Source organism: Oryctolagus cuniculus, chromosome 3 (genome assembly GCF_964237555.1).
Source record: "Oryctolagus cuniculus chromosome 3, mOryCun1.1, whole genome shotgun sequence".
Classification (NCBI taxonomy): Eukaryota; Metazoa; Chordata; class Mammalia; order Lagomorpha; family Leporidae; genus Oryctolagus; species Oryctolagus cuniculus.
The window spans coordinates 92,954,801-92,980,801 of record NC_091434.1 but is presented as its reverse complement, the minus strand read 5'-3'; the positions used below and the strand labels follow the sequence as shown (position 1 = coordinate 92,980,801).

The 26,001-nt window shown below is 41.3% G+C and overlaps 1 protein-coding gene across 19 annotated transcripts in view; it reads left to right on the top strand.

Annotated features, from left to right (window-relative positions):
• Positions 1–24,151, top strand: part of LYPD6B (LY6/PLAUR domain containing 6B) — a 241,649-nt gene extending 217,498 nt beyond the window's left edge. For 18 of the 19 annotated variants that reach the window (XM_008258571.4, XM_017342840.3, XM_051848710.2 and 15 more), the window contains 4 exons: positions 8,439–8,590; positions 12,234–12,332; positions 21,894–22,024; positions 23,428–24,151. In XM_008258571.4, the coding sequence (XP_008256793.2) occupies positions 8,443–8,590; positions 12,234–12,332; positions 21,894–22,024; positions 23,428–23,592 (543 nt within the window). In that variant the 5' untranslated portion in view covers positions 8,439–8,442 and the 3' untranslated portion in view covers positions 23,593–24,151. Of the gene's footprint in view, positions 1–3,123; positions 3,144–8,438; positions 8,591–12,233; positions 12,333–21,893; positions 22,025–23,427 lie in introns of those variants that run through there. The other variant, XM_070070938.1, reaches the window with a different exon arrangement.
• The last annotated feature ends 1,850 nt before the right edge of the window (positions 24,152–26,001 follow it).

Below are 26,001 nucleotides of genomic sequence, written 5' to 3'. Positions count from 1 at the left end.
TCCTCTGCCTGCGGTGCCGACATCCCATATGGGCACTGGGTCCTAGTCCCGTCTGCTCCTCTTCCAGTCCAGTTCTCTGCTGTGTCCCGGGAAGGCAGTGGAGGATGGCCCAAGTGCTTGGGCGCCTGCACCCACATGGGAGACCAGGAGGAAGCACCTGGCTCCTGGCTTCAGATCGGCGCAGCGCCGGCCGTAGCACCCATTTGTGGGTGAACCAGCGAAAGGAAGACCTTTCTCTCTGTCTCTCTCTCTCTCTCTCTCTCTCTCTCACTGTCTAACTCTACCTGTCAAATAAATAAAAAATATATACATATATAAATTTCACATATTTCATATATACAGATTCAAGAACATAGTGATATTTTCTTTAAAGCTTTGCAGTAGGGATCTGAAAGATTATGGAAACACTGTATTATATTTATGATACTTTCTGTCATCATAGGAATTCTTTGCTAATCTCTTTCCATAAACATCATGGAATATGTATTATGTACTTTTGTTCTCTATATACTAGTTACCACAAATTAGAGAAAATATATGCTATTTGTCTTTTTGGGACTGGCTTATTATGAATTGAGCTACGGTAAACACAGAAGTACAGATAACACTTTCATATGCTGATTTCATTTCCTTTGGGTAAATTCCAAGGAGTGGAATGGCTGAGTCATATAGTATATCTGTTTTCAGATTTCTGTCTCCATATTGTCTTCCATAATGGTTGTACTAGTTTACATTCTCACCAACACTGTATTAGGTGAAATCAGCATTTTGATATTTGATTATTATTTATATCCCTTGTCTATACTCCTGAGGAACAGTGGTTTTTCTACATACTACTTGTTGAATTCTTTAATTAGTAGAAGATTAAGCTTGTTATTATGAAGTAAATTGAAAGTATGTCATTGAGAAAAGTAAGGAAGAAGGAGGGAGGGTGGGAGTGAGGAAAGGTAGGGTAGGAAGTATGTTCTTAAAGCTGTATATATGAAATATAGGAAATCTGCTCTCTTCATGTAAATAAATAAAATTAGGAAAAAAACCATAGTATAGTGGAAGGGACCTTGGCAGTCACTTATTCCAACTTTTTTCTTGGTGACAAAAGAGAGAACTTCTGAGTAACTCTTAAAAAATTAATGCACAGGGCAGGCTTTTGGCCTAGTAGTTAAGATTCCTGTTGACATGCCTGCATCCCATAGTGGAGCGCCTGGGTTTGATGCCCATCTTTGGCTCCTGATTCCAGCTTCCTGCTAATGCACTGCTAAGGCAGTGATGATGGCTCAAGTAATTGTGTCTTGTAGGAGACCTAGACTGAGTTCACAGTGCCTGGGTTCGGAATGGCCTAGTCCCAACTGTTGTAGGGATTTGGAAAGTAGACCAGTGGATGAGAGCATTCTATTTCCTTGATATAAATAAGTAAACAAATAAATAATTTTTCAAAATTAATTTAATGTGTAGAACTCAATACTGTTTACCAGATTCTGTCCAGCTATTATGGAAAGGAGTTGGATAATTCTATCTCTTGATCTGATCTTCATTCCCCTGCTAATGGCATCTAAAGAAGTGAAAGGAAGGGGAGGAGAGTTTGAAAGAAAACACCTAAGATTTCTGTAACACTTATTAATATTGGGAACTTATTAATAAGCATACGGTGATATCATATGGCACCCCAAATTCCGATAACATATGTGGCACCCAAGATGACACTTTTGGAGAACTTTAAAGGGACACAAATCGTATATATTTTAGGGGGCCAAATTCTAATATCAATGCCACTGACAAGATTTCAACAAGCAGTGATGAAGGCTGAGTTGTGGTTACTGTTTTCTATTTTGTCTCTGTACTGTCTATCTAAGAATAAAGTCTATGGGGCTCCATAGAGACTTTATATTTTCAGATGAAAATGATCTGTGGGTCAAAAGCTTAATTTTTTTCTTGTTTTCTGCTTTAGGCACACAGAATGCTAGATTGAACATATTTAAAATAAAAAGAATTCATATTTAAGCTTGAGAGGAACAAGAGACACTCCGTGTCTCAGAAATACAGAGTATGTAGGAGAAGGTAGGAACTGATCTCTCAATGCACATGGAAAGCAGGGAAGGGAAACCACAGTTTCCCCACTAACATGAGAGCTAGGATGCAGGTTCAACTTAAATTCCACAAGCACTCTTCCTAAATGTAATGGGAACCAGAATAGCTCCCATTGGCAACCTGGCCTAATAGCCAGGAGCAAGTAGCACAGCCCTTGGTGTGGATGCCTTTCTGGCAAATGTGCCTAACTGATAGGAGAATTTTCTTCTGTTCCATTCATTCTCTTTGAATTTCCACTCTGCCTTGTATTCTTTTACGAGGGAAAGCAGGCCTATTAAGGATTGTCATTACATTATCTTACTGCAGATAAGTGGTGCTTGCAGGAGGGTGTGAATGTGAGTGTTGATAGGCCTGCTGGACTTAGTGGAGCTCCCTCCCTTAAATTATCTATTTCATTTCTCTTGTTGGCAGTTGAAGTTGGCTGTGTGCTTGCTGACTCATTTTTAGCAATTGTGCAAGAAATGCCAGTGTTTACCACCTCTCTTCAGTCTCTTCTTTTTCAAATCTCCATTTGAATCAGTTGTTTCTTTGCCTTCTTTGGGTAGCCTGCCTGACTCCTTATTGCCCACAACCCTTGCCTTATTCACTAATAAAGGTGCTGGTTCTAATCCAAAAAGCAAAAAGCAAATGTGGGGAGGAATTTGCTAATTTTCACCCAACAAACCCCTCTGCCAGGACTCTCCATCCTTTGTCCTGGAGGAGAGGGGGAGGTGGGTAAACAGACTCCCTTAAAAACCTAAGGAGTCCAAGCAAGACTGCACACTCCGCCTTCTGCCTCTCTGCTGAGCTGCCCCCATGGCCTGGCCAGGTGTATTCTCTCCATTCACCCATGAAACCTCGCTCTCGCTGAGCGACTCTGCGCGCTCTGTCTGTCCCTTCCATTCTGACAGATGCCCTATCCCCAGTAAAGCCTATCACTCTGCTCTCTGTCTCATACCTGAACTCTTTGTTGTGTGAAGACAAGAACCCCACGGCTTCCACGGCCTTCCCTCTGGAGCAGGTGCTAATGTATTTCCAAAACAGGATTCATAAAACATGATGAAGACCCAGCACAACAGGTGAGGGATTTCTGCAATCTGGGAAAGATGAATAAAGATAATAAGCACTGAATGGGGACAATGTCTTGAGCTACGCTTGAATATGAGGAGCTGGGACCATAAGCCTTAGTGTCAACATTAGTGTCTAAGCCACCAGAAGTTGAACCATTAGGAACTGTGTCCTGCATCAGCAAGCAGCCATTCTTAACCACTAGTGTGAGTTTCACATTCCTTTGAAATACTCTACCCACAGGGAAAATATGTCTAGACATCTGATTTTGCAAATGACCTTAAGCAGCTTATGGGTCACTCCTCCTCCCATATGAGAAAGTAACACTGCTCTATGTGATGGCCTTGGAGAAAATGACCTGAATGGTTTAGTCTAACTCACATGAAAGATTTTTTCCCATCTGGAGTAAAATAGAAGCTCTACTGTAACCTTGTTCTGCAGCAATGAAAGCCTAGTCAGCAAAGTCTCAGCAGATAATTTTTAGTTCAGAGTCTCCGTGAAATGATTCCAAATGTAAAACAACTCTCAGATAGGATAGTCAGTCATTTGCTTTTTTCATTATCCTAATGTCTTTTGGTTGTGAAAAATAAAATAGTCATGTTAACAGAAATGCACACACTAGATATAGATAGATACAGGCGCTGGGGAGAAGCAGTATATGGTAATAGATTATAAAGCATGCTCTGGAAACAGGAGATATTTTTATTTGGTGCTTTCCTCATTTGTCAGGTAAAATCTTTGCAATTTTGGAGAATTCTGATAAAATAAAGATATGCTATTTTAAACTTAAAATGAAAATACATGTTGTCCAAATGGAAGCAATATTCTCCTGGTTATCTTCTCACTAGTTTTCAAGTTTACCTGGCCAGATGTGCTATTTAGAAATTGTTTATTGGGGAGGGGGTGGTACTATGATCTGAGCAGTGAGCCAGGATCTTTGCTCATATTGCCTCTGAACCTCAATTTTCTCAATTGTGCAGCGACAATGATACTGTAGTCCTACAGTTTTGAGGGATGGAGAAACCAAAAAAGAAGTCTCATCCCCAGTTTGTTGCTGATTCAGTTTTTTTTTTTTTTTTACAGGCAGAGTGGATAGTGAGAGAGAAAGAGAGAGAGAAAGGTCTTCCTTTGCTGTTGGTTCACCCTCCAATGGCCGCCGCGGCCAGCGCGCTGAGGTCCCCCATGGGGTGCAGGGCCCAAGGACTTAGGCCATCCTCCACTGCACTCCCTGGCCACAGCAGAGAGCTGGCCTGGAAGAGGGACAACCGGGACAGAATCCGGCACCCCGACCGGGACTAGAACCTGGTGTGCCAGCGCCGCTAGGCGGAGGATTAGCCTGTTGAGCCGTGGTGCTGGCCCGCTGATTCAGTTTTTCAAGTTGTCTTCCATTCGCTTATCCATTCAGAGGGACATTTGTGGCATATCTGAATTCCATAGCCCCCTATATTCACTGTCATTTCCATTACTTTATTCTAGGAGCTAGAAATAAAACTAAGAATGAGGCAGGGCATACCTGGTGTTTTTTTCATATTTAGGTAATGTAAAATTAAACAACTTTTTCACTTTGCTAGATCCAAAATCTTTACCCTGGTCTGTAAGCCCATGTGTAATCTGGCCCCAGTGAGTGCCTGGCTAAGGTCCTCCTCTCTGCAGTTCCAGCTGCTCTAACTACCTTTGGAGACCCCTTAGGAAGCAAGAGCCTTTTCAGCTTAGATCTTTGGTGGCTTTTCCTTTGATTTCCTGGCATCCTTCAATTTACTGTTCAAATGACACCTTCTTAGATACACTAGAGCCACAGTATACATATGCATCACCTCCTGCTCACTCCACATACCTCCTTGTATTTCCTTCATGGAATTTAGGACTGGCATTATATTTTTCCATGTATATTGCCCACCTTTTTCCTCTGAAATGTAATTTGCACGAGAGAAAAGCCCTTGTGTGGGAGTCAGTGATAGCATCTGCTACATACCGCATGTCAATTATGGTCTATTGAATGAATGAATGGGCTTTTGTCACACACTGATAGTACATGAGGAAAACCAGGGATTTAAACTTGTGATTCTGAACTGCGAAATATTTCATAATAGTGAATGATTCTCTAGTAAGAATTAGCAAAATTCTGGGCACCCAGCCAGTTAGATAGTCCAAGTGCTTTACATGCATTAATTTAATTCCCATAGCCCTATGAATTAAAAATTATTATTACTCTCGTTTTATGGATGTAAAAATTGTGTTACAGGGAAGTTAAGGAACTGGCATCAAGCTTCACAAATAGAAGGTTTGAAAGCATGTATTTGGACCAATGTTATTTACAATCAAATGGAATATGCTCGATAAATGTAGCTTTAACCATGTGTCCAGCACTCAGCTGAGTGTCCCGTATGCGTTGTATCATTCTATCCTCACTTCAAAGCCCTGGGCTAAGTGCTGTTTTCATGCTTGTCCTACAGATGGGGAAGCTGCAGCATGAGGAGTTTCAGCAACTTGTCAAAGGTCCTATGACTGCTTAGTGGAATAAAAGGGATTTGAATATGGACCAGTATATTGCTGACATAGATATTATTTAGGCATCATTCATTTCCATATAAGAATATTTGTGCAGTGCTATTGACACACTCAATCCGGGGTTTCTGAAAGCAGGAGTAGGCTCTTCCACTCAAACCATCTCCACTGTGTAGAAGAGAGATCTATTATGTGGTGACAGATTTATAATGACTGTGAAACACAGCAACTTAGAGGAATGAATGGGGAGGTAGAAGTTGCATCTAGTTCTCTAAAGAAAGAGTATTAAGAATAGAGTTTGGAAATCTGGTAGTTGAAAAGTCAATTTTGGCTTCTGAAGTGATTTGGCTTCCCAAGTGAACAAGGAAAGAATTATGTGTATTTTTTACCTCACTAGATCTGATTTTGTACTGAACTGAAATAGAATGTATAAGTTTAGCACTATTGTTTTTGAAACATACTCACTAGATTTCTGTTTGCTTTTTCCCTTCAATCTGAGTGCTTCCTTAGAGACTCAGCCCCATCATTGAAAAAAGCAGTTTATAAGGATCATGTAATGTTGTGGGTACATTTATCTAATATTCAGTTCCATTTCCATAGTTATTAGTCACACATGCAAAACCCATGTATTCACAGTGGGGAAAGCAAAATCCTAGAACTCACACATTGTTACATTGGCTTCAAACACATTGTCCCTCTATGAAAGACTGCCTTACCTTCAGGGATCAAATTAAAAAAAAATCCTACAGAGATCAATTGATTCAGCAAAATAAAATGAGTTCATCCAATATTACTGAACTATAATACTGCAGCATTTTCACCAAAATTTTATTATAAGCACTTTTATGTATACACTCTTATGTGATCCTATCTGAGCCTGTATCTGGTGCTCACAATTACCCAAGTTAGTGGGTGCTGTGAGTGTTATTAAGCCACTTTACAGTAGAGGAAATTGAGGTTAATGGAGGTTAAAAAACTTGCTGAAGATCAGGCATCTATTAAACAGCACCAGTTCTTGAACCAAAATCTCTGGACTCTGTTACATACACTTTCTGCTGCTCACATCTCTTCCTTGTCAAAGAACCTGTTAGTGGTGATGTAGATTTTCCTACTACCAGGTCTGTTTCTGGAAAGTAGAATCTCTAAGGCTTAAGATGCTGTTTTACTCCACACTCTTTATCTGTTGTTTCGTTGCTTTTCAGTCCTGCCCACTTTAAGTCTATGAAAACAGTGAGCATTATTTGTAGAGCAGGACCAACATTATGAGAGTGGTTCAAAAAGTTTATGGAGAATCTAATTAAAAATTAAGGGTTTGGGGGCCAGCGCTGTGGCGCAGGGGGTTAATGCCCTGGCCTGAAGTGCCAACATCCTATATGGGCGCTCGTTCTAGTCCCTGCTGCTCCTCTTCCAATCCAGCTCTCTGCTGTGGCCAAGGAGGGCAGTAGAAGATGGCCCAAGTGCTTGGGCCCCTGCACCCACATAGGAGACCCGGAAGAAGCTCCTGGTGTTGGATCAGCACAGCTCTGGCCGTTGGGGCCATCTGGGGAGTGAACCAGTGGATGGAAGACCTCTCTCTCTGTCTCTACCTCTCTCTGTAACTCTGTCTTTCAAATAAATTAAATTAATCTTTTAAAAAATATAAAGGGTTTTATTGGTGCAAAAACATTTGCAATCCATGCATACAAGGAGCCTTCATAAAGTTCATGTAGATGAATATTACGAAAAAACTACGGATGGATTTCAAAATTCTTTGCACCAAAATAAACTTGTCTTTAATTCCATTTTCCATGAACTTTTTCAAGTTATCCTGTATATGATTTTCAGCTTTTTCAAACAACCTGTATTCTGTTTCTTCTAGAATCTCCTACCATATTCTCTTTGCATCCATTATGCCAGGAGCAAGTGGGGCTGGCATTTCACAGTGATTCTTTTTTTAAAAAAAGATTTTGTATTTATTTGAAATCCAGAGTTACAGAGAGAGAGGGAGAGACATAGAGAAGGAGATCTTCCATAGACTGGCTCACTCCCTAAATGTCTGCAATGGCCAGCCCTGGGCCAGACCGAATCCATGAGCCTCCTCTGGGTCTCCCACATGTGTGGCAGGCGTCCGGGTACTTGGCCCAACTTCTGCTGCTTTTCTCAGGCCATTAGCAGGGAGCTGGATTGGAAGTAGGGCAGCCAGGATAGGAGCTGGCACCCATTTGGGATTCTGATGTTGCAGGCAGTGGCTTTACCGACAATGCTAGCCCCTCACAGAGGCTTTTGTTTCTGTTCTCAGTGTTTATGTGCTCTGGGGTCCAGCAGAAATTTTGTTTCTCAGATTCATTGTCTGTTTGCACACTGACCCACTTTTATTGTTTCTTCCACATCTTGACATACTTGCAAAATTTATCAAACATAAGTGTTTAATAGGGAGTGGATTTGACAGATAGGTGGGCCAGGTGATCATGCATGATGTGGAACTACCATTGGTTTAAGAGATAAGTGATTCAATATGATGTCAACCAGCTCACCCCAGCACAGAGAAATTGAGGGAGGTGCAGCCAGGGCAGTACTGGCTACTTTTTCTTCCTGAGCATGAAAGGCCACTTGCCGTCCTGCTAAATCTCTCTGGCTAGTGCAAAAGCAGTAATTACTTAACTTTCATCTGAGTAAAACGAATGCAATTTGCTTACAGGTGCTTGTCCTGCACAATGGTAGTTGAATCTATTTGAATAATTGAGCTTTCCAAAGAGGAGCAAAACATAATGGTGCTGATGTATAAAACAAATAAACTGTAGCAGACTGTCTTTTTCTTGTAGATATATGGGTTTGGCCTGTTCAGGACACAAGGTCAGGATGCTGCTCCTGTGCCACGCTCTGGCTGTAGCTGTTGTCCAGGTCTTTACCCTCTCAGAACATGGGGTGTTTGCCAAGAACATCAACTTCTATAATGTGAGGCCTCCTGTTGACCGTAAGTAGTGCCTGCCATCCTCCTTCATGGCTGTGGGACCAGGTGTCCATCTGAACGTCCCTTTCCTGTCTACTGTAGCTTTGCCTTTTTCTAGAATGTTTGGTTTATGCCAAGAATAAACCCGACAGTGTTTATTACCTCTGTGGGTATAGGTCTGGAGAAAGAAATCTTTTTGGTTTCCTGGTAAAGTTTTAAAGGAGTTCTTGTTTTAAAGAAAACTCTTTTGAGCACTACTGCTAATCATGGCTTCAACAGAGGATCTTCAGTGATCTTCGTTGATCTCTTTGTCAAAGAAGGGCATCAGCTGTAGGAGTTTTCTACATTAAATGATACACTCAGTCTTTCCAATGGGCATTGATATCTTTGAAAACAGATGATTATCTTTAATGTGGAGAGAAATATTAGCTGGATTTTCATGATTATTATGTATAATCATCATTACCAAAAGTTATATAAAACTCTACTTTGTCACTAATAGTTTAGAAACAGACAAATATTAATGAATATTGTCTACAAGATAATATATATTAGCACAATTTATATACATTTTGAGTACTTCAAAACGTCATGGACAAGCAGAATTAGAAAGATAAGTTATTTTGGTACAAAAATTTTTGAAATTCATGCATATAGATTTTTCATAATCTGCGTTTCCATGAACTTTTAAGGGACTCCTTGTATGAATGGATTTCAATTTGTTTTGCACCAAAAGAAATTTACCTTTTAATTCTGTTTGTCCACACATTCTTTAAAATATCTTCATGTGTTTATATGCATTTATCATAACCCCTTCTTTGTTTTCAGACAAGTAAAACTTCTCTCATATGCTTTATTAGAAAGAGATTCTTATAAGTAAAAAGTTATTTGGTATGCTTGTGAATGTCTGTAGTTCCCACAGGTGAAATAGTATAAGAATCATGAAAAAAGTTTTTTTTTTTTGACAGGCAGAGTTAGACAGTGAGAGAGAGAGAGAGAGAGATAAAGGTCTTCCTTTTTCCATTGGTTCATCCCCCAAGTGGCCACTAAGGCCGGTGCATTGCAGCCAGCACACTGTGCCAATTCGAAGCCAGGAGCCAGGTGCTTCCTCCTGGTCTCCCATGCAGGTGCAGGCCCAAGGACCTGGGCCATCCTCCACTGCACTCCCAGACCACAGCAGAGAGCTGGACTGGAAGAGAAGTAACCGGGACAGAATCTGACGCCCCAACCGGGACTAGAACCGGGGTGCCAGCACTGCAGGTGGAGGATTAGCCTAGTGAGCCACGGTGCTGGCCGAAAAAAGGTTTTAAAACTACATTTCTGGCTGGCGCCGCGGCTCACTAGGCTAATCCTCCTCCTTGCGGCGCTGGCACACCGGGTTCTAGTCCCGGTCGGGGCACCGGATTCTGTCCCGGTTGCCCCTCTTCCAGGCCAGCTCTCTGCTGTGGCCCGGGAGTGCAGTGGAGGATGGCCCAAGTGCTTGGGCCCTGCACCCCATGGGAGACCAGGAGAAGCACCTGGCTCCTGCCATCGGATCAGCGCAGTGCGCCAGCCGCAGTGCGCCAGCCACAGCGGCCATTGGAGGGTGAACCAACGGCAAAGGAAGACCTTTCTCTCTGTCTCTCTCTCTCACTGTCCACTCTGCCTGTCAAAAAAACAAAACAAAACAAAACAACAACAAAAACAAAACAAAACAAAAAAACCCAAAAAACAAAAAAAACACACTACATTTCCCCAAATATCTTCTCCAGAGGTTCAGTAGATGGGAGACTGAAAGAGGGAATAGCTCTTCTCTTCTTCCTCCCACCTTCACTTCTTTTTTTAAAAAAATGATTTATTTTATTTATTTGAAAGACAGAGTTACAGAGAGAGGTAGAGACAGAGACAGAGAGAGGTCTTCCATCTGCTGGTTCACTCCCCAATTGGCCACAATGGCCCGAGCTGTGCCGATCTGAAGCCAGGAGTCAGGAGCTTCCTCAGGGTGTTCCACGCGGGTGCAGGGGTCCAAGGAGTTGGGCCACCTTCTACTGCTTCCCCAGGGCATAGCTGAGAGCTGGATGGGAAATAGAGCGTCCAGGACCAGAGTTAGTGCCCATATGGGATGCTGGCACTGCAGGCCAGGGCTTTAACCCACTGTGCACTGCGCCGGCCCCATCCCCACCTTCTTCTTCGTAAAATTTTCTTGATACACAGCTGAGGGTGAGACCTGGCCGACCCCTGACCTTTGACCATTGTGACCATTGTGACATTTGAGGAGTGAACTAGTAATGGAAACTATTTTTCTGTACCTCTCAGATAATAAATAAAATTTTAAAAAGAAAAAACTCATATGCAAGTTAAACAACATTTCATTGAAAAGCTTTTAAAATTCATTTTTTTCGGTTGGATAATGATCTTAGTATAGATTTCCTGGAATTAGAATTACTCAGTCAAAAATGTTGTGCCAGTTTAGACTTTTTAACTGTTAACCTGGCAGCACTGACTCAATATTTTCAAACTGATTAATGAAGTCATTTTATAAACTTAGCTAACTAGTGTACTTCTCTGCATAGGAAAAACTGAAATATATTCAACGATATTTAGTTTCATGCCCTCTGAATCTCAGTTGTTGATATTTTCCTCATTTATGCAGTTAATACATATCATGCCTTGTATCTGACATACCCACTGTTTCCTCATTTGCACCCCAGCTTCTGGTTTTGTGCTAACATGGTTTGAATTTCACTGTCATGTTTGTCTGTTTCACTCCCATAAATTGGGAGGTTTACGTAGAGCCCTATAACCTAGTCTTTACAGATATGTCAAATTATTTTATTTTTTCTTCTTGCCCATTAAAATAACAAGATAGAAGTCAAAAAAAAAAAAAAAGAAAGAAAAAGAAAAGATAAAAAGAAACATACAAGTTGCTCTCAATCCAGGCTGTGCTGCCAGCAATCCAGAATTTTTCTTTTCTATGATACTCTGGCCTGAGTTTTTGGGCTTAATAATTACTATCATTTTTCTACTTGTATTAAATGTTAATTCCTGGTCCAGATTTAATGTTGTGATCATTGGTGTACATTAGAGGGGATTACTTGTTAAATGTTAAATGTAGCTGCAATGGAAGTGCATGGGGGTGGGAACCAGCATGATTTGATGTGCCAGGGACTCCATTAGTTATTTTACTCACAATTTCCCATCACTATACCTCTGCGAGTTGGGGACATCTGCATCATTATTAGAAATACTGTTTTATCTTAGAAGTTAAAAATCACACACAAATTAGTGGTAAAGACAGAATTCAAACTCAGGTTAATCCTGACCTTATTTTTGGAGATGACATACAGATCAAATTATGGGTTCCAATACCTCTGACACCCTTGTCCATCCTTTCAACCCTTGCTTATCCCCAATTTGTAGTAAAATAATGCCTAATTTTTCAAAGTGGCTTGTGGAATCATTTTCATTGTGTCATCATGAAAATTCATAGAAAAACTACTTAAAGGCAAGGGAATAAAAGAAGTGCCCAAAAGCTTGATGGGGAGGTTTAGCTCTCTAGAAACAGAAATTCTAAAGCTGATGGTTCGTAAGTTCACCTAGTTTATGTTCTTAATTTTGTACCATATTTGATATTTGAAATTTTTGTCTCTTTTAAACTTCCTTTTCTACTTTGCATTTTTCTCTAAAGCTACACCATTTCCAAACAGCTTCAAGTGTTTTACCTGTGAAAATGCAGGAGATAATTATAACTGCAATAGATGGGCAGAAGACAAATGGTGTCCACAAAGTAAGTGTGCTAAGCTTGAAGACTTCTAATTTCATGTGATCTAAGTCTGTCTTGACTTGTGCAGAACAGAGACATATTATGTAATGGACTAGCATGCCAATAGGCTGTTGATGTTCTACAGGACTCAGAGATTTCTTCCAAGGGAATATCTGACATCAGATTACACTGATGTGTCACTTAACCATGGACATGCATCTTAAGAAATGCATCATTAAACAATATTTTTGTTGCACGACCATTATAACCTGTACTAATACAAACCTAGGTGATGTAGCCTACTACACATTTAGACCATGTGGTACAGTCTTTGACTTCTGGACTGCTCAACTGCACAGCTGTTACTGTGCTGAACACTGTTGGCAACTCTAAAATATGGTAAGTATTTGTTTATGTAAACATGGAAAAGGTGCAGTAAAAATACAACATGAAAGATAAAAAATGGCACCCTTGTATAGGACACTTACCATGAATACAGTTTGCAAGACTGGAAGTTGCTGTGGGTGAGTGAGTGAGTGAGTGAATGGAGAGTGTATGTGAAGGCCTAGGATATTACTGAACATCACTACTGACTTTATAAATACTCTACACGTAGGCTAACTTTATAAAAACAGTTATTGTCATCAATTAATGAATTAATCTCAGCTGACGATATTTTTGTATTGTAAATATAACTTTTTAAACTTTTTGACTTGTAATATTTAACTTAAATATAAGCATACTGTACAGTCATACAAAATATTTTTCTTTATATCCTTATGCTATATTGTGGGGAGCAACTCGGACTAGACTAAGTTACTGGAATTAAGACTTATTCTACGCATCTGCTCTCCCACAATATGGCGCTGGGAGAGGAGTAAACAACTTCTACACAGCTGCCTCTCGCCAATTTGAGCTGCAGGAGCTGATCCTGCTCCTGATTGGAGGAGAGCAGTGTGCTCGGCGTGTGGGTAGCAGAGTTGGGATTGGTGGAAGAGGACTATAAAGGAGGAGAGAGACAACATGCACCAGGAACATCTAAGGGGAACATCCGGATAACATCTGAGCAGCCCCCGAGGGAGCCGGCCGGCGGTGTGCCACTCCCCCGCGGAAGTGGGGAATGTGGCAGGGGGAACCGCCCTTCCACGGAGGTGGAAGGGACAGTAGCCAACCCAGGAAGAACCAGCAGCAAACCCGGGGAGGGCCGAGCAGACAGAAGAACAGTGCAGGGTCCTGTGTCGTTCCTCTGCAAATGGGGGAGCGATACTATATGTTTTTTCTTATTTTTTAAATTTTATATTGTGTATTTTAAGCTTTTTTTTTAACAAAAAACTAAGATATAAACACAATTTAAGCTAGGCCTACAGAGGGTCAAAATCATCCCCATCACTCTCTTCCACTTCTGCATCTAGTTCCATGGGAGGGTCTTTAGAGCAATACCACACATGGAGCTGTTATCCCTCTGATAATAACACCTGCTTCTGAACACTTCCTGAAGGACCTGACTAAATGATTTCTTGAGGAGAAGTCACTCTTTTTTGAAGCATGTCCTTGGTACTTTTCTTGGTTTACTTCTTTTTTCATCCTGGATTTTCTTTTAAGCAGATAGTGCACCAACAACATTCCTCTCTATTAGTAAAAACGTTTTGATGCTGGGGTCCATGATTTCAAACTTTTTTTTGTCTTCTCATTTCTCTTTTATGTTTATTAAATAAAAGTTAAAAAAAATAATTTCCAAAGTACAGCTTTTGGATTACAGTGACTTTTTCCCCCATAACTTCCCTCCCTCCCACAACTCTCCCATCTCCTGCTCCCTCTCCTATTCCATTCACATCAAGATTCATTTTCAATTCTCTTTATATACAGAAGATCAATTTAGTATATACTAAGTAAAGATTTCAACAGTTTGCACCCACACAGAAATACAAAGTGTAAAGTACTCTTTGAGTACTAGTTATAGCATTAATTTACATTGAACAACACATTAAGGACAGAAATCCTACATGGGGAGTAAGTGCACAGTGACTCCTGTTGTTGATTTAACAATTGACACTCTTGTTTATGGCATCAGTAATCACCCTAGGCTCTTGTCATGAGTTGCCAAGGCTGAGTTCGCCAACTCCGATCTTATTCAGACAAGGTCATAGTGAAAGTGGAAGTTCTCTCCTCCCTTCAGAGAAAGGTACCTCCTTCTTTGATGGCTTGTTCTTTCTGCTGGGATCTCACTTGCAGAGATCTTTCATTTAGGTGGTTTTTTTGTTTGTTTGTTTTTGTTTTTGTTTTGCCAGAGTGTCTTGGCTTTCCGTGCCTAAAATACTCTCATGTTCTCTTCAGCCAGATCCAAGTGCCTTAAGGGCTGATTCTGAGGCCAGAGTGCTGTTTAGGACATCTGCCATTCTATGGGTCTGCTGGGTATCCTGATTCCCATGTTGGATCGTTCTCTCCCTTTTTAATTCTATCAGTTAGTATTAGCAGACACTAGTCATGTTTATGTGATCCCTTTGACTCTTTTTTTTTTTTTTTTTTTTTTTGACAGGCAGAGTGGACAGTGAGAGAGAGAGACAGAGAGAAAGGTCTTCCTTTGCCGTGGGTTCACCCTCCAATGGCCGCCGCTGCAGCCGGCGCACCGCGCTGATCCTGGCAGGAGCCAGGAGCCAGGTGCTTTTCCTGGTCTCCCATGGGGTGCAGGGCCCAAGCACCTGGGCCATCCTCCACTGCACTCCCTGGCCATAGCAGAGAGCTGGCCTGGAAGAGGGGCAACCGGGACAGAATCCGGCGCCCCAACCGGGACTAGAACCTGGTGTGCCGGCGCCGCAAGGTGGAGGATTAGCCTATTGAGCCACGGCGCCGGCTCTCTTTGACTCTTAATCCTATCATTATGATCAATTGTGAACTGAAGCTGATCATTTTGACTAGTGAGATGGCATTGGTACATGCCACCTTGATGGGATTGATTGGAATCCCCTGGCACGTTTCTAACTCTACTGTTTGGGGCAAGTCCAATTGAGCATGTGCCAAACTGTGCATCTCCTCCCTTTCTTATTCCCACTCTTATATTTAACAGGGATCACTTTTCAATTAAATTTGAACATCTAAGAATAATTGTGTGTTAATTAAAGAGTTCAACCAATAGTATTAAGTAGAACAAAAAAATACTAAAAGGGATAAAGTATTAAGTTGTTCATCGACAGTCAGGACAAGGGCTGATCGAGTCACTGTTTCTCATAGCGTCCATTTCACTTCAACAGGTTTCCTTTTTGGTGCTCAGTTAGTTGTCACCGATCAGGAAGAACATATGATATTTGTCCCTTTGGCACTGGCTTATTTCACTCAGCATGATGTTTTCCAGATTCCTCCATCTTGTTGCAAATGACTGGATTTCATTGTTTTTGACTGCTGTATAGTATTCTATAGAGTACATGTCCCATAATTTCTTTATCCAGTCTACTGTTGATGGGCATTTGGGTTGGTTCCAGGTCTTAGCTATTGTGAATTGAGCTGCAATAAACATTAAGGTGCAGACAGCTTCTTTATTTGCCAATTTAATTTCCTTTGGGTAAATCCCAAGGAGCGGGATGGCTGGGTCATGTGGTAGGGCTATATTCAGGTTTCTGAGTAATCCACTCAACATGGGTTAAAGATCTAAATCTATGACCTGACACCATCAAGTTACTAGAGAACATTGGAGAAACCCTGAAAGATATAGGCACAGTCAAAGACTTCTTGGAAAAGACCCCAGAGGCACAGGCAGTCAAAGCCAAAATTAACAATTGGGATTACATCAAATTGAGAAGTTTCTGTACTGCAGAAGAAACAGTCAGGAAAAATAAGAGGCAACCAACAGAATGGGAATAAATATTTGCAAACTATGCAACAGATAAAGGGTTGATAACCAGAATCTACAAAGAGATCAAGAAACTCCACAACAACAAAACAAACAGCCCACTTAAGAGATGGGCCAAGGACCTCAATAGACATTTTTCAAAAGAAGAAATCCAAATGGCCAACAGACACATGAAAAAGCGTTCAGGATCACTAGCCATCAGGGAAATGCAAATCAAAACTACAATGAGGTTTCACCTCACCCAGGTTAGAATGGCTCACATTCAGAAATCTACCAACAACAGATGCTGGCGAGGATGTGGGGAAAAAGGGACACTAACCCAGTTGGTGGGAATGTAAACTGGTTAAGCCACTATGGAAGTCAGTCTGGAGATTCCTCAGAAACCTGAATATAACCTTCGCATAGAACCCAGCCTTCCCACTCTTTGGAATTTACTCAAAGGAAATTAAATTGGCAAATAAAAGAGCTGATTTCAAACTTTTTAAGGAGCTAGTTTAGGTATGCAATTCTTCTGCTAAACCCATATCTGAGTTTTCTTGGGGATCCTTTTTTTTCTCTCTATCTATTATAGTTTCTTTTCCTCTGGTCTCTTCTTTACCTATATGTTCACTAGGTAATGAGAACTTTTCAGCTCCCTTATAATCTTATGCGACCACCATTGTATATGTAGTTTATTGTTCACCAAACATTGGTATGTAATGCATGACTGTGTACTGAGAGAACTTGGAACCTGGTGGCACAGCCTCTATTTGCAGCTATGTGCACCTTCAAGAAGAATTTCTTAAACGATATTTTCCAGAGAGGACAGATAGACTACAATGGTGACTAAGCATTCCAAGAATTTTAGAAATGCTTAATAATACCTCTAAAAAAGTCATACTTGCTGGCTTAATGCAGGGAAGTCTTCTGTACTTTTGAGACTGATGCTTAGGATGTATATTCATTCATTCAGCAAACATTTGAATCTCTTTTTAGTCTATGTAATTCCATGCTGTACCCCCAATGCCTAATCCAGTGCCCGACCCAGATTAGGTACTTGGTAAATATTTATTGCCTGAATGGATGCCTTTGATTAGGTTGTAAATGAAATCTCTGAGAGGTATATATTAAAACTAAGATCTGGGGAGAATAGTTAGCCTAGTTGTTATGATGCTGGTTAGGATTCCTGTGCCCTACATTGGAGTACCTATGTTCAACACCTGGCTCTGGATTTGGCTCCTGGGTATATCTTCCTGCTAAAGTAGACCCTGGGAGGCAGCAGTCATGACTGGTAATTGGGTTCCTGCCATTCAAACACCTGAATTGCATTCCTGACTTTTGGCTTTAGCCTGGTCCAACCCCAGATGTTGTGGACATTTGGAAAGTGATTCATCAGATGGGATACTTGTGTTTGCCAAATAAATAAATAGATAGGTAATAGGTAGGTAGGTAGGTAGATAGATAGATAGATAGATAGATAGATAGATAGATAGATAAAGTAACACTTGAATGACAAAAATAAGCCAGCCATGTGGAAATCTATCAGCAGAGCATGCCAGGAAGAGAGGACAGTAAGTGCAAAGGCTTCAAAGGACAAGAGTAGGCTTGACTTCCTACTTGATAGCTGAGGCTTAGTGGGAGATGGAGAAAGGATCAGAGGAGACAAGAACCAGGGAATGCAGAATCTTGCATTTCTCATAAGGAATTTGGATTTCATCATTAAGTATGATGGAGGATAACAGAGTTTAAAGCTAGGGAGGTTTGGACTAGTTTGGTAGGGACAGAAGTAGCAGGAAGTTGAATGGTTTAATACAAAGAAACTTAAAAAAAAAGAAACTTGAAAGTAAATCAGAGAGACTGTGCTGATGGAAGACTTGGAATTGAAAAACTCTTAGAACTATAAGGAGATCTGGCTGTTTAGATTTTAGGTAGTACTTTTTTTAAGCTTTCATATGTAAAAGGCTGAGAAAACATTTAAACAAACAACCCCAAAACTCTTCCTGAATTAAAGATTACTAGTTTTGGTCTAGTACTAGACCTTGAATGTTTCAGAAATTTCTATTCCACATCAGTTATAGCACTGGAATAGCCTTACCTCTTCCAGATAAAGCCAATGAGTGGAGGCAATAAAGGCTGCAAACTGGAGACTTCTGGGACTGAGAATCATATGGAGTAAATTAACACAAATGGCTGTGACATCTATATGAATGGTACTTTCCATTATTTGTTAAGAATAATTAATTACCAAGATACTGTTCTTTAGGTTCTTTTACACTTCTGTAGGGTGATTGCCCTTAAGTCATGCTTGTGCCTGTGAGTACATGTGCATGTGTGACTGTGTGCATTTGAGGAATTCATTTCTACATTTCTCACAGAGATTTAGTTTTTCCAAAGCTTTCAAGGTTAGTTGATCCCTCTATTTATGAACATATTTCAGAGGGTGGGTATTATTCTTCAGCAATATACTTTAAATTCCCCCTGAAAATTCAGTGGTAAGGGATAGAACAGGCATAGAATAGGCATTGATGAGTGACCTCTTAAGCCTTCTCTTTATGAACTGTGCCATTTTGAATTCGATGAAAGCGGTTCCCCAGCAGTTCTGTGCATAGCAATATAGTTTGTCATTCACTAACCAGAACCATTTTAACATGCTTGCAAGGAACATGCACAGCTCTTTCTGAGTTTGCTTTTGAAACTTGAGTAAACAGGGGAAACTGTCACTTTATACTACCAAGAAAATGGCAGAGATGGAAAGGATGGAAGAGAGTTAACCCTGCCACGTGCATTCCAGCATGACCCAACAGTGTGTTCTTGATCATATGCATGCTAGTCAAACCCCAAAGATATTAGCCATCTGTGATTGTAACTGAGGGTGTGATTTCTGACTTTTTACTTTGTCATTATTTGTGGAATTGATAGTCAACCATTTTGTGGGGGCAAACAGGCCTGCAGATTTTGTTCTTTGTCATCTTAAGTTTCCTTTTCTCCTTAGAGCTTCAATTCTGTGGTCTGTCAGTGTTGTCAAAAGAGGTTTCCAATGTAACAGGATACAACAAGAATGACATTTCCTGTTTTATTTTCCGTGGCTTTTGTGCTGACATGTTGAGGCTGCTTTGGCCTATTGTCATATTCTCTATGAACATTTACAGCTGCCAATTTTCAATTCTTTGTTTGGAGTATAGATCAAAAGGCCTTCTCCCAAACATTTAACCATCACTTTACTTCTGAACCCAGAAGTCAGAGGCAGAGAGACATAGAGGGAACTCCCATATATGCTGCTCACAATGGCTAGGGCTGAGTCAGGCTGCATCTGGGAGCCAGGAACTCAAACCAAGGCTCTTGTACAGGTGGCAGACACCTAATTATTTGTGCCATCATCACTGCCTCTGAGGGTTTGCATTAGAAAGAAGGTGGAGTCTGGAGCCAGAGGCATGAATTGAACTGTGATATGGGGTTCCGGTGTCCCAGCTGCTGTCTTAACCACTAGGTCAAACACCGACCCCAGCAGATTGGTATCCTTGTAGAGCACTCTACTGCATTGTCTAGTTTAATATTGTCTAGTTTAATATCAACTAAATGGAGAGGCACTGTTGTCTAGTTAAGAATCTAAATCCTAGAAAACTGCTTCAGTCAGGATTTTAGCTTCTCCCAATTTCTAATTTTGGCAGTAGAAAATGTGCCTAGGTCTCTATCTGTAAAATGAGATGTCAGTATGACTCACTTTAAGGCTATGGTAAAGGTTGAATGAGAATATAGAAGTAAGCCCAATCTTCTCAACTTCAGTCCGGTTGTTTCCTTATGCAGTGACATTGCTGCTGTGGTTAAACTAAGAAGAATTTCACTGGCCTGAAATACCTATCGAAGAAAATGAAATTAAAAGTTTATTTTTGGTGAACAGGTTTTGAGATCCTAGGTGTTGGCATTGTGGCACGTTGGGTTAAACCTTCACCTGGGATGCTGGCACCCCATATGGGTGCTGGTTGGAGTCCTGGCTGCTCCACTTCCAGTCCAGCTCCCTGATAATATGCCTGGGAAAGCAGCAGAAGATGGCCCAAGTGTTGCACCCTTGCCACACAAATGGGATAGAGTTCCAGGCTCCTGGCTTCAATCTGCCCCAGCTCCATTGAGGTCATTTGGGGGTTGAACCAACAGATGGAAGATTCTCATTCTCTCTCTCTCTCTCTCTCTCTCTCTCTTTCTCTCTCTCACCCTTTTTCTCTGTAACTCTGCCTTTCAAATAAATAAATAAATTTAAAAATTTTTCAAGTCCATGAGTAGTTTTTTCATAATACACATTTTTCCGTGAAGTGTCTGAAGACCCTTTTATAGATTCAAAGCAGAATGACCTAGGATATTGAATGAAATTATTTTCCTGAAAGAAACTCAAGTAATAAAATGTGTGTGATTAAAGCTTTGGGGGTAAGTCCATGTAGAAATGAGCTAGCTGAGGCAGGCATTTGGTGAAACAGTTAAGATGCCACTTAGAATGCCTGCATCCCATAATGGAGTGCCTGGTTCTAGTGCCAGTTCCTCTCTGGTTCCTCCAGCTTCCTGCTGATGCACAACCTGGGAATGCAGGGGTGATAGCTCAAGTAATTGGGTCCCTGCCATCCATGTGGAAGACCTGGACTGAGTTCCAGGCTCCTGGCTTTGGCCTACCCCAACACTCTCTCTCTCTTTCTATCCCCCCCCCCTTTCAAATAAAATGAAAATAATACCAATATTTACCAAAAAAGAACTTTGCTTGCTGTGTTGAGCAAAGGATGGGCTGGAAACAGAGAAGAGTTAAAGAGAAAGAAAAAATGGAAATACAGGGATGAGGAAAATTTCAAATATATTAGTAGCATTTGCAGATGAACAAGAATGAGATAAGAAATGTGAAGCACCTACCTTTCACTCTAGTTTGCCACATTGCCCTGTAGTATATAATGTTGGGGGCCAGCATGTGGCATAGCAGGTAAAGCTGCCGTGTGTGACACTGACATCCCATATGGGTGTCAATTCAAGTTTTGGCTGTTCCATTCCCATCCAGCAGAGGATGGCCCAAGTCCTTGGTTCCCTGTACCCAAGTTGGAGACCTTGAAGAAACTCCTGGTCCTGGTTTTGGCTCTAGCCATTGTGTCCATTTGAGTGAATCAACAGAAAGAAGATCTCTTTCTGTAACTCTGCCTTTCAAATAAATAAAATACATCTTTTTTTTTTAAGAAATAAATGTTGGATAATAGCAACAAGTACATAATCTGGCTATTGCATTTTACACTCACAATTTTCACTTTATTTTAGAGGGAGAGAGATAGGTCCGGAAACATAAACATTTTCACATTAAATGAGCAGATCCATGGTTTTTAGAAATTAGTTTATTTGAGGGACAGACTTCCCATCCTCTGACTCACTTCTCAATGGCCAGAGCCGAGCCAGCTGAAGCTGGGAGCCAGGAACTCAATCCATGTCTCCCACCTGGTTGGCAGGAACACAATTATTTAAACCAGCACTGCTGCCTCCCAGGGTCTGTAGTAGCAGGAAGCTAGTTAAACCCAGATACTCTGGCATGGGACATAGGTGGTGTTATAACTGACTTCCTGACTACTATGCCAAACACTGTCCCCAAGACCTCTGTTTTTGATGAGGAGCTTGCACAATTTTTTCTCAGCTTTAGTTGGCACCAAGGGGTGGGTACCTATTCTAAAAGATTGTTCAGGGATCTCTTGCCAACAATGTGGAAAATGACATTGCTTTTTTCTGCATTATTTTCTGTTGCCTAGATACACAGTACTGTTTGACAGTTCACCACTTCACCAGCCATGGAAGAAGTACTTCCATCACCAAGAAATGTGCCTCCAGGAGTGAATGTCACTTTGTTGGCTGTCGCCACAACCGAGATTCTGAACACACGGTGAGGATCATGTGTGTATGTATGAGTGTGCGTGTGTAAAGTTTCTGTGTCAGATGGTAGGTTATAAATTATGAAAGAGGCAGGAAGGATAAGTAATGTGCTGAACATATTTATATTTTGAAGGAAAGATTTAATTACTGTGATCAGATGGAGACCAAAAGGGAGTTGAACATTTTTGTCCTTTACCAAGATATGATGTCCCTAAAAATGAATGATAATCCACAGACTCCAGACCTAAAACCTAGATTCAGGCTCTGAAGCCAGCTCTGGTTGTCTAGAAACAAACCACCAAAGAAGCACTCCAGAGCCCAACTCAGATGGTGCATTCAATGGCTGGGGGTTCCCAAGCACACTGCACAGGGAAGTTGGACGGCAGAAAGAGTAAAACAGTGACAGCTCTTACCGAGTACACCTTGTCTCATCTGCCATCTCTGCCTAGATGAGGACATAAGAGTCTGCAAGATTAGTCTCAGTCCAATACAATGAACTGTAGATACATTTTAGATCAATTTGTCTGTACAAGTTTCTCATTTGATCGCTTCAAATAAACTTTTACTCGCTTATATGCCTGGAATCTTGAAATGTTTGAGAAAGAATTACTAGAAAGTATGTTCACTGCATGAGGTTTTAGAATTTGACATAGATGATAAACAAAGAAAATGGTTCTATGGTATCAGCTCTGGCTACACAGATCACTTTTGTAGAATCCATGTTATATTTGTGGTGGTAAAGGGTACTCCAGACTGAACCTCAGGTTGAGAATCACTGATACAGATGCTTAGACTTGATGCCTTTATCTTACCTGGCCATCCTGGAAGTCTCCATGAATGGCTGGGTATCGGACTGAGGAATTGTATGAGGCACACATTGGTATTGTGATAGGAGATTGTTTCCCCTATTCCTTATGTTCTTAGGGCCCAATCCTTTTTCACTACTCAGCAGCTATAATTACCAGACTGTTGCTGCTGAAATGATAGGAATCAGGTGTGAGCATAGACAATTGAGAGCCATTATTATTCCCTAACAAGTAGTACTGAGAGAGAAAATCAATGACTAACCCAAAAGGTTCCAAGCTTTCATTTTCCCCTTACAAACCTTGAGATTTGTTGACTCAATCAAGTAGTCCTGTTAAGTTTCCCTTCTTTTTGTTGGTCTTGATTATGCTTGGATTTGACACAGATAAATCACAGGATGAAAAGACCTAAGATGGTCTTTGCCTCTTTTCTCCCCATGGACAGGGCAGAGAAGAGAGCATGCCAGGGGTGTGGGTGACACTTAGCCTGGATAACCAACTCTCCTTGTCTGTCTTCAGATAGAGCTGTCATTCTATTTCTCTCTGTTTAACGCCTTGCCCCTTTTCCCCGTTATCCACACTTTGCCTTCTCTGCTTCCGTCTGTAACAGGAGTGTAGGTCTTGCTGTGAAGGAATGATCTGCAATGTGGAATTGCCCACCAACCACACTAACGCAGTCTTCGCCGTGATGCACGCCCAGAGGACGTCCGGCAGCAGTGCCTGCACACCCTACCTGCCAGCGCTTGCCTGGCTCTTCCTGCTTCCCTTGCTCTGAGACCGTCATTCCTGGGAGAGGCAGAGAGCAGCCCTCTGAAGCACAAACCAAAAATGTTGTGAACTGAGGAGTGAAGATCGATCTTGCACTTGGTGATGAGGGCACATGGACCCCAACACGAAAGCCAGAGGTGTGATCCATTAAGATGCTCCCATTTGAGGCATGCATTGAGGATGGGACTGTTTGACCTCCAGCCTTTCTGGTCACAGGGGCTGTCTCTGTCAGTTCTGCCGGAGAATCCTGCCAGCATCTCTGACAGGTTTCAGTAGCCTGACTCTTCCCTGCCTTCCAGGCCTGTCGCTGAAAGGACTTCTTGACCTCATGGACTCACTGAGAAGCTACTGGGTCAGACTCTCTTGTTTCTGCGATTAGCTTGGAGTCTCTGTGAAACCTAACCCTTGCCCCCAGGAGAAAGCAGCTAACCTGCTGACAGAAGAGTCAGTAAGAAAGGCACCTGTAGGAGGAAAACTTCCAACTCAACGAATATGAAATCTGTTTGTAATTGTGTGTGCATGTGGGGGGGAAGGGAATAAAGCTCTTAAATTATACAGTATAAAAATGTACTCTGCGTGTTTCTTGATTGACATGAGGCACCTGAGGGAACACACTTACCAGTGTCATGCAGGAAGTCACTGAGGTTTTGTTTCCAGGCACCACAGATGACATATGCTGGCTTCAAGGATGAGATTCTACGCCAAAGTGGCTTTGTATTTTTCTTCTTCAGGAAGGACATTTTGGGGATGCTAAATGTAAGCCTAGTGAACTGTGATAGTTGGGAAACCTCCCAGAGTAGGTAAGATGACATGTTATCACCTGACGCACCCTTAGCCATAGCGGCTTAATGAGCCCTAGTCCAGGAAAATGGCCAAAAGGCTCCTATGGCCTAAACATTCACCTCTCTATCTCAATGTCAGGTTGGCCAAAACATCCTCCCCAAACACATGCTGCAATGTTTTGTCGAGTTGTCTCCTTCTGTTTCCATTTTGTATGACACAATTTCATAATTTCAAATGAGCATCATCTTCTTGTTTCTAGAATCCTAACTTCCTGCCTTCACACTTTGGGCTGACTTTTATACGCTCTTCACTTGCATGTATAATGATGACTTCATGGAATGACTTTTTCCCCCTAATTAATCATGCATCATTAGAATGCTGGGTATTCTGTAGAATCTACTCATGATGCAGTCCCAGCTCCATGGACTCACATGTGACATGGGTTGGCCAGCTACGGTCCACAGGCCGGATCTGTTCCATCATCTGATTTTTCATCTATTTTTATACATAAAGTTTTATTAGTGCACAGCTATGTCCATTTGTTATGTGATGGCTGTGTCCGCTTTCATGCTATAATGGCATGCTTGCATGGGTGCAGCACAGAATGATGGTGTACAGAGGCTGAAAGGCTGAAAGCGTTGCTATTTTGCCATTTACAGAAGATATTCACTGACCTCTAAGCTGCATGAGGTCAAGGTTGCCTGTGGAGAAAACTGCTTTCTTTGAAGGAACTGTGGAGCCAGGGGTGGTTGCTCTATCTGGGCAATGGTTTGTCACATCACTTCCATTGTTTTCTTTGTCTTTTGTAGCACTGAATTTTTTCATCTTTTAAAAAAATTGATTTATTTGAAAGGGAGGGAGGGACACAGGTCTTCCATTCCGAGATAACCATGACATCCATGACTGGACCAAGCTGAAGCCAGGAACCAAAAATTCTATTTGGGTCTCCAGTGTGAGTGACAGGGACCCAGGTACTTGAGTCATTGAGCTACTGCCTCCCATAGTATGCATTAGTAGGGAGCTGGAATCAGAAGTGGAATGGGAACTAGAAGCCAGGTATTTACATATGAAATGCTGGCATCCTAGTGTATAAACCAGTGTGCCAAACTCCTACGCCCTGTGTTTTGTTTGTTCCATTTATTTGATTCTGCCTCTTAGTAGTTATGTGTTGATGTCAGAGGCTGTATTTATGTCACTTCTTATCCTTGATGTGTACTGGGAATGCCTCATCTTAAGGCTCTTTAGCTTCCCATAAAACAGGGAGGGAGCAGACATCATTATTTCCCTGTCTCTGACACAACCTTAGACTCACCTGGAAGCATAAGTTTGGAAGGCTGGTGGAGATTTATCCTGCCTTTCACTCAGCACCTTGAAGTATTTGCGTTTTCATAGCTTATGCTTGTTTGAAATTAATTATATATGGTTTCACTTGGAACATTTTAATAGCATTTTTGGTATCTTTTTATTCCCCAGGGTTTCTTTTGACTGTGTAATTGATGAAGTATCTGGTTAAAAAAAATTAGTAGACAGTAAATTTTTTTTCTTATTTTGTTTCTGCTGTTTAGATTAATGAATTTTCCTTTGCTATGTGTGTGTGTGTGTGTGTGTGTGTGTGTGTTTCTTTCCCAAGGAA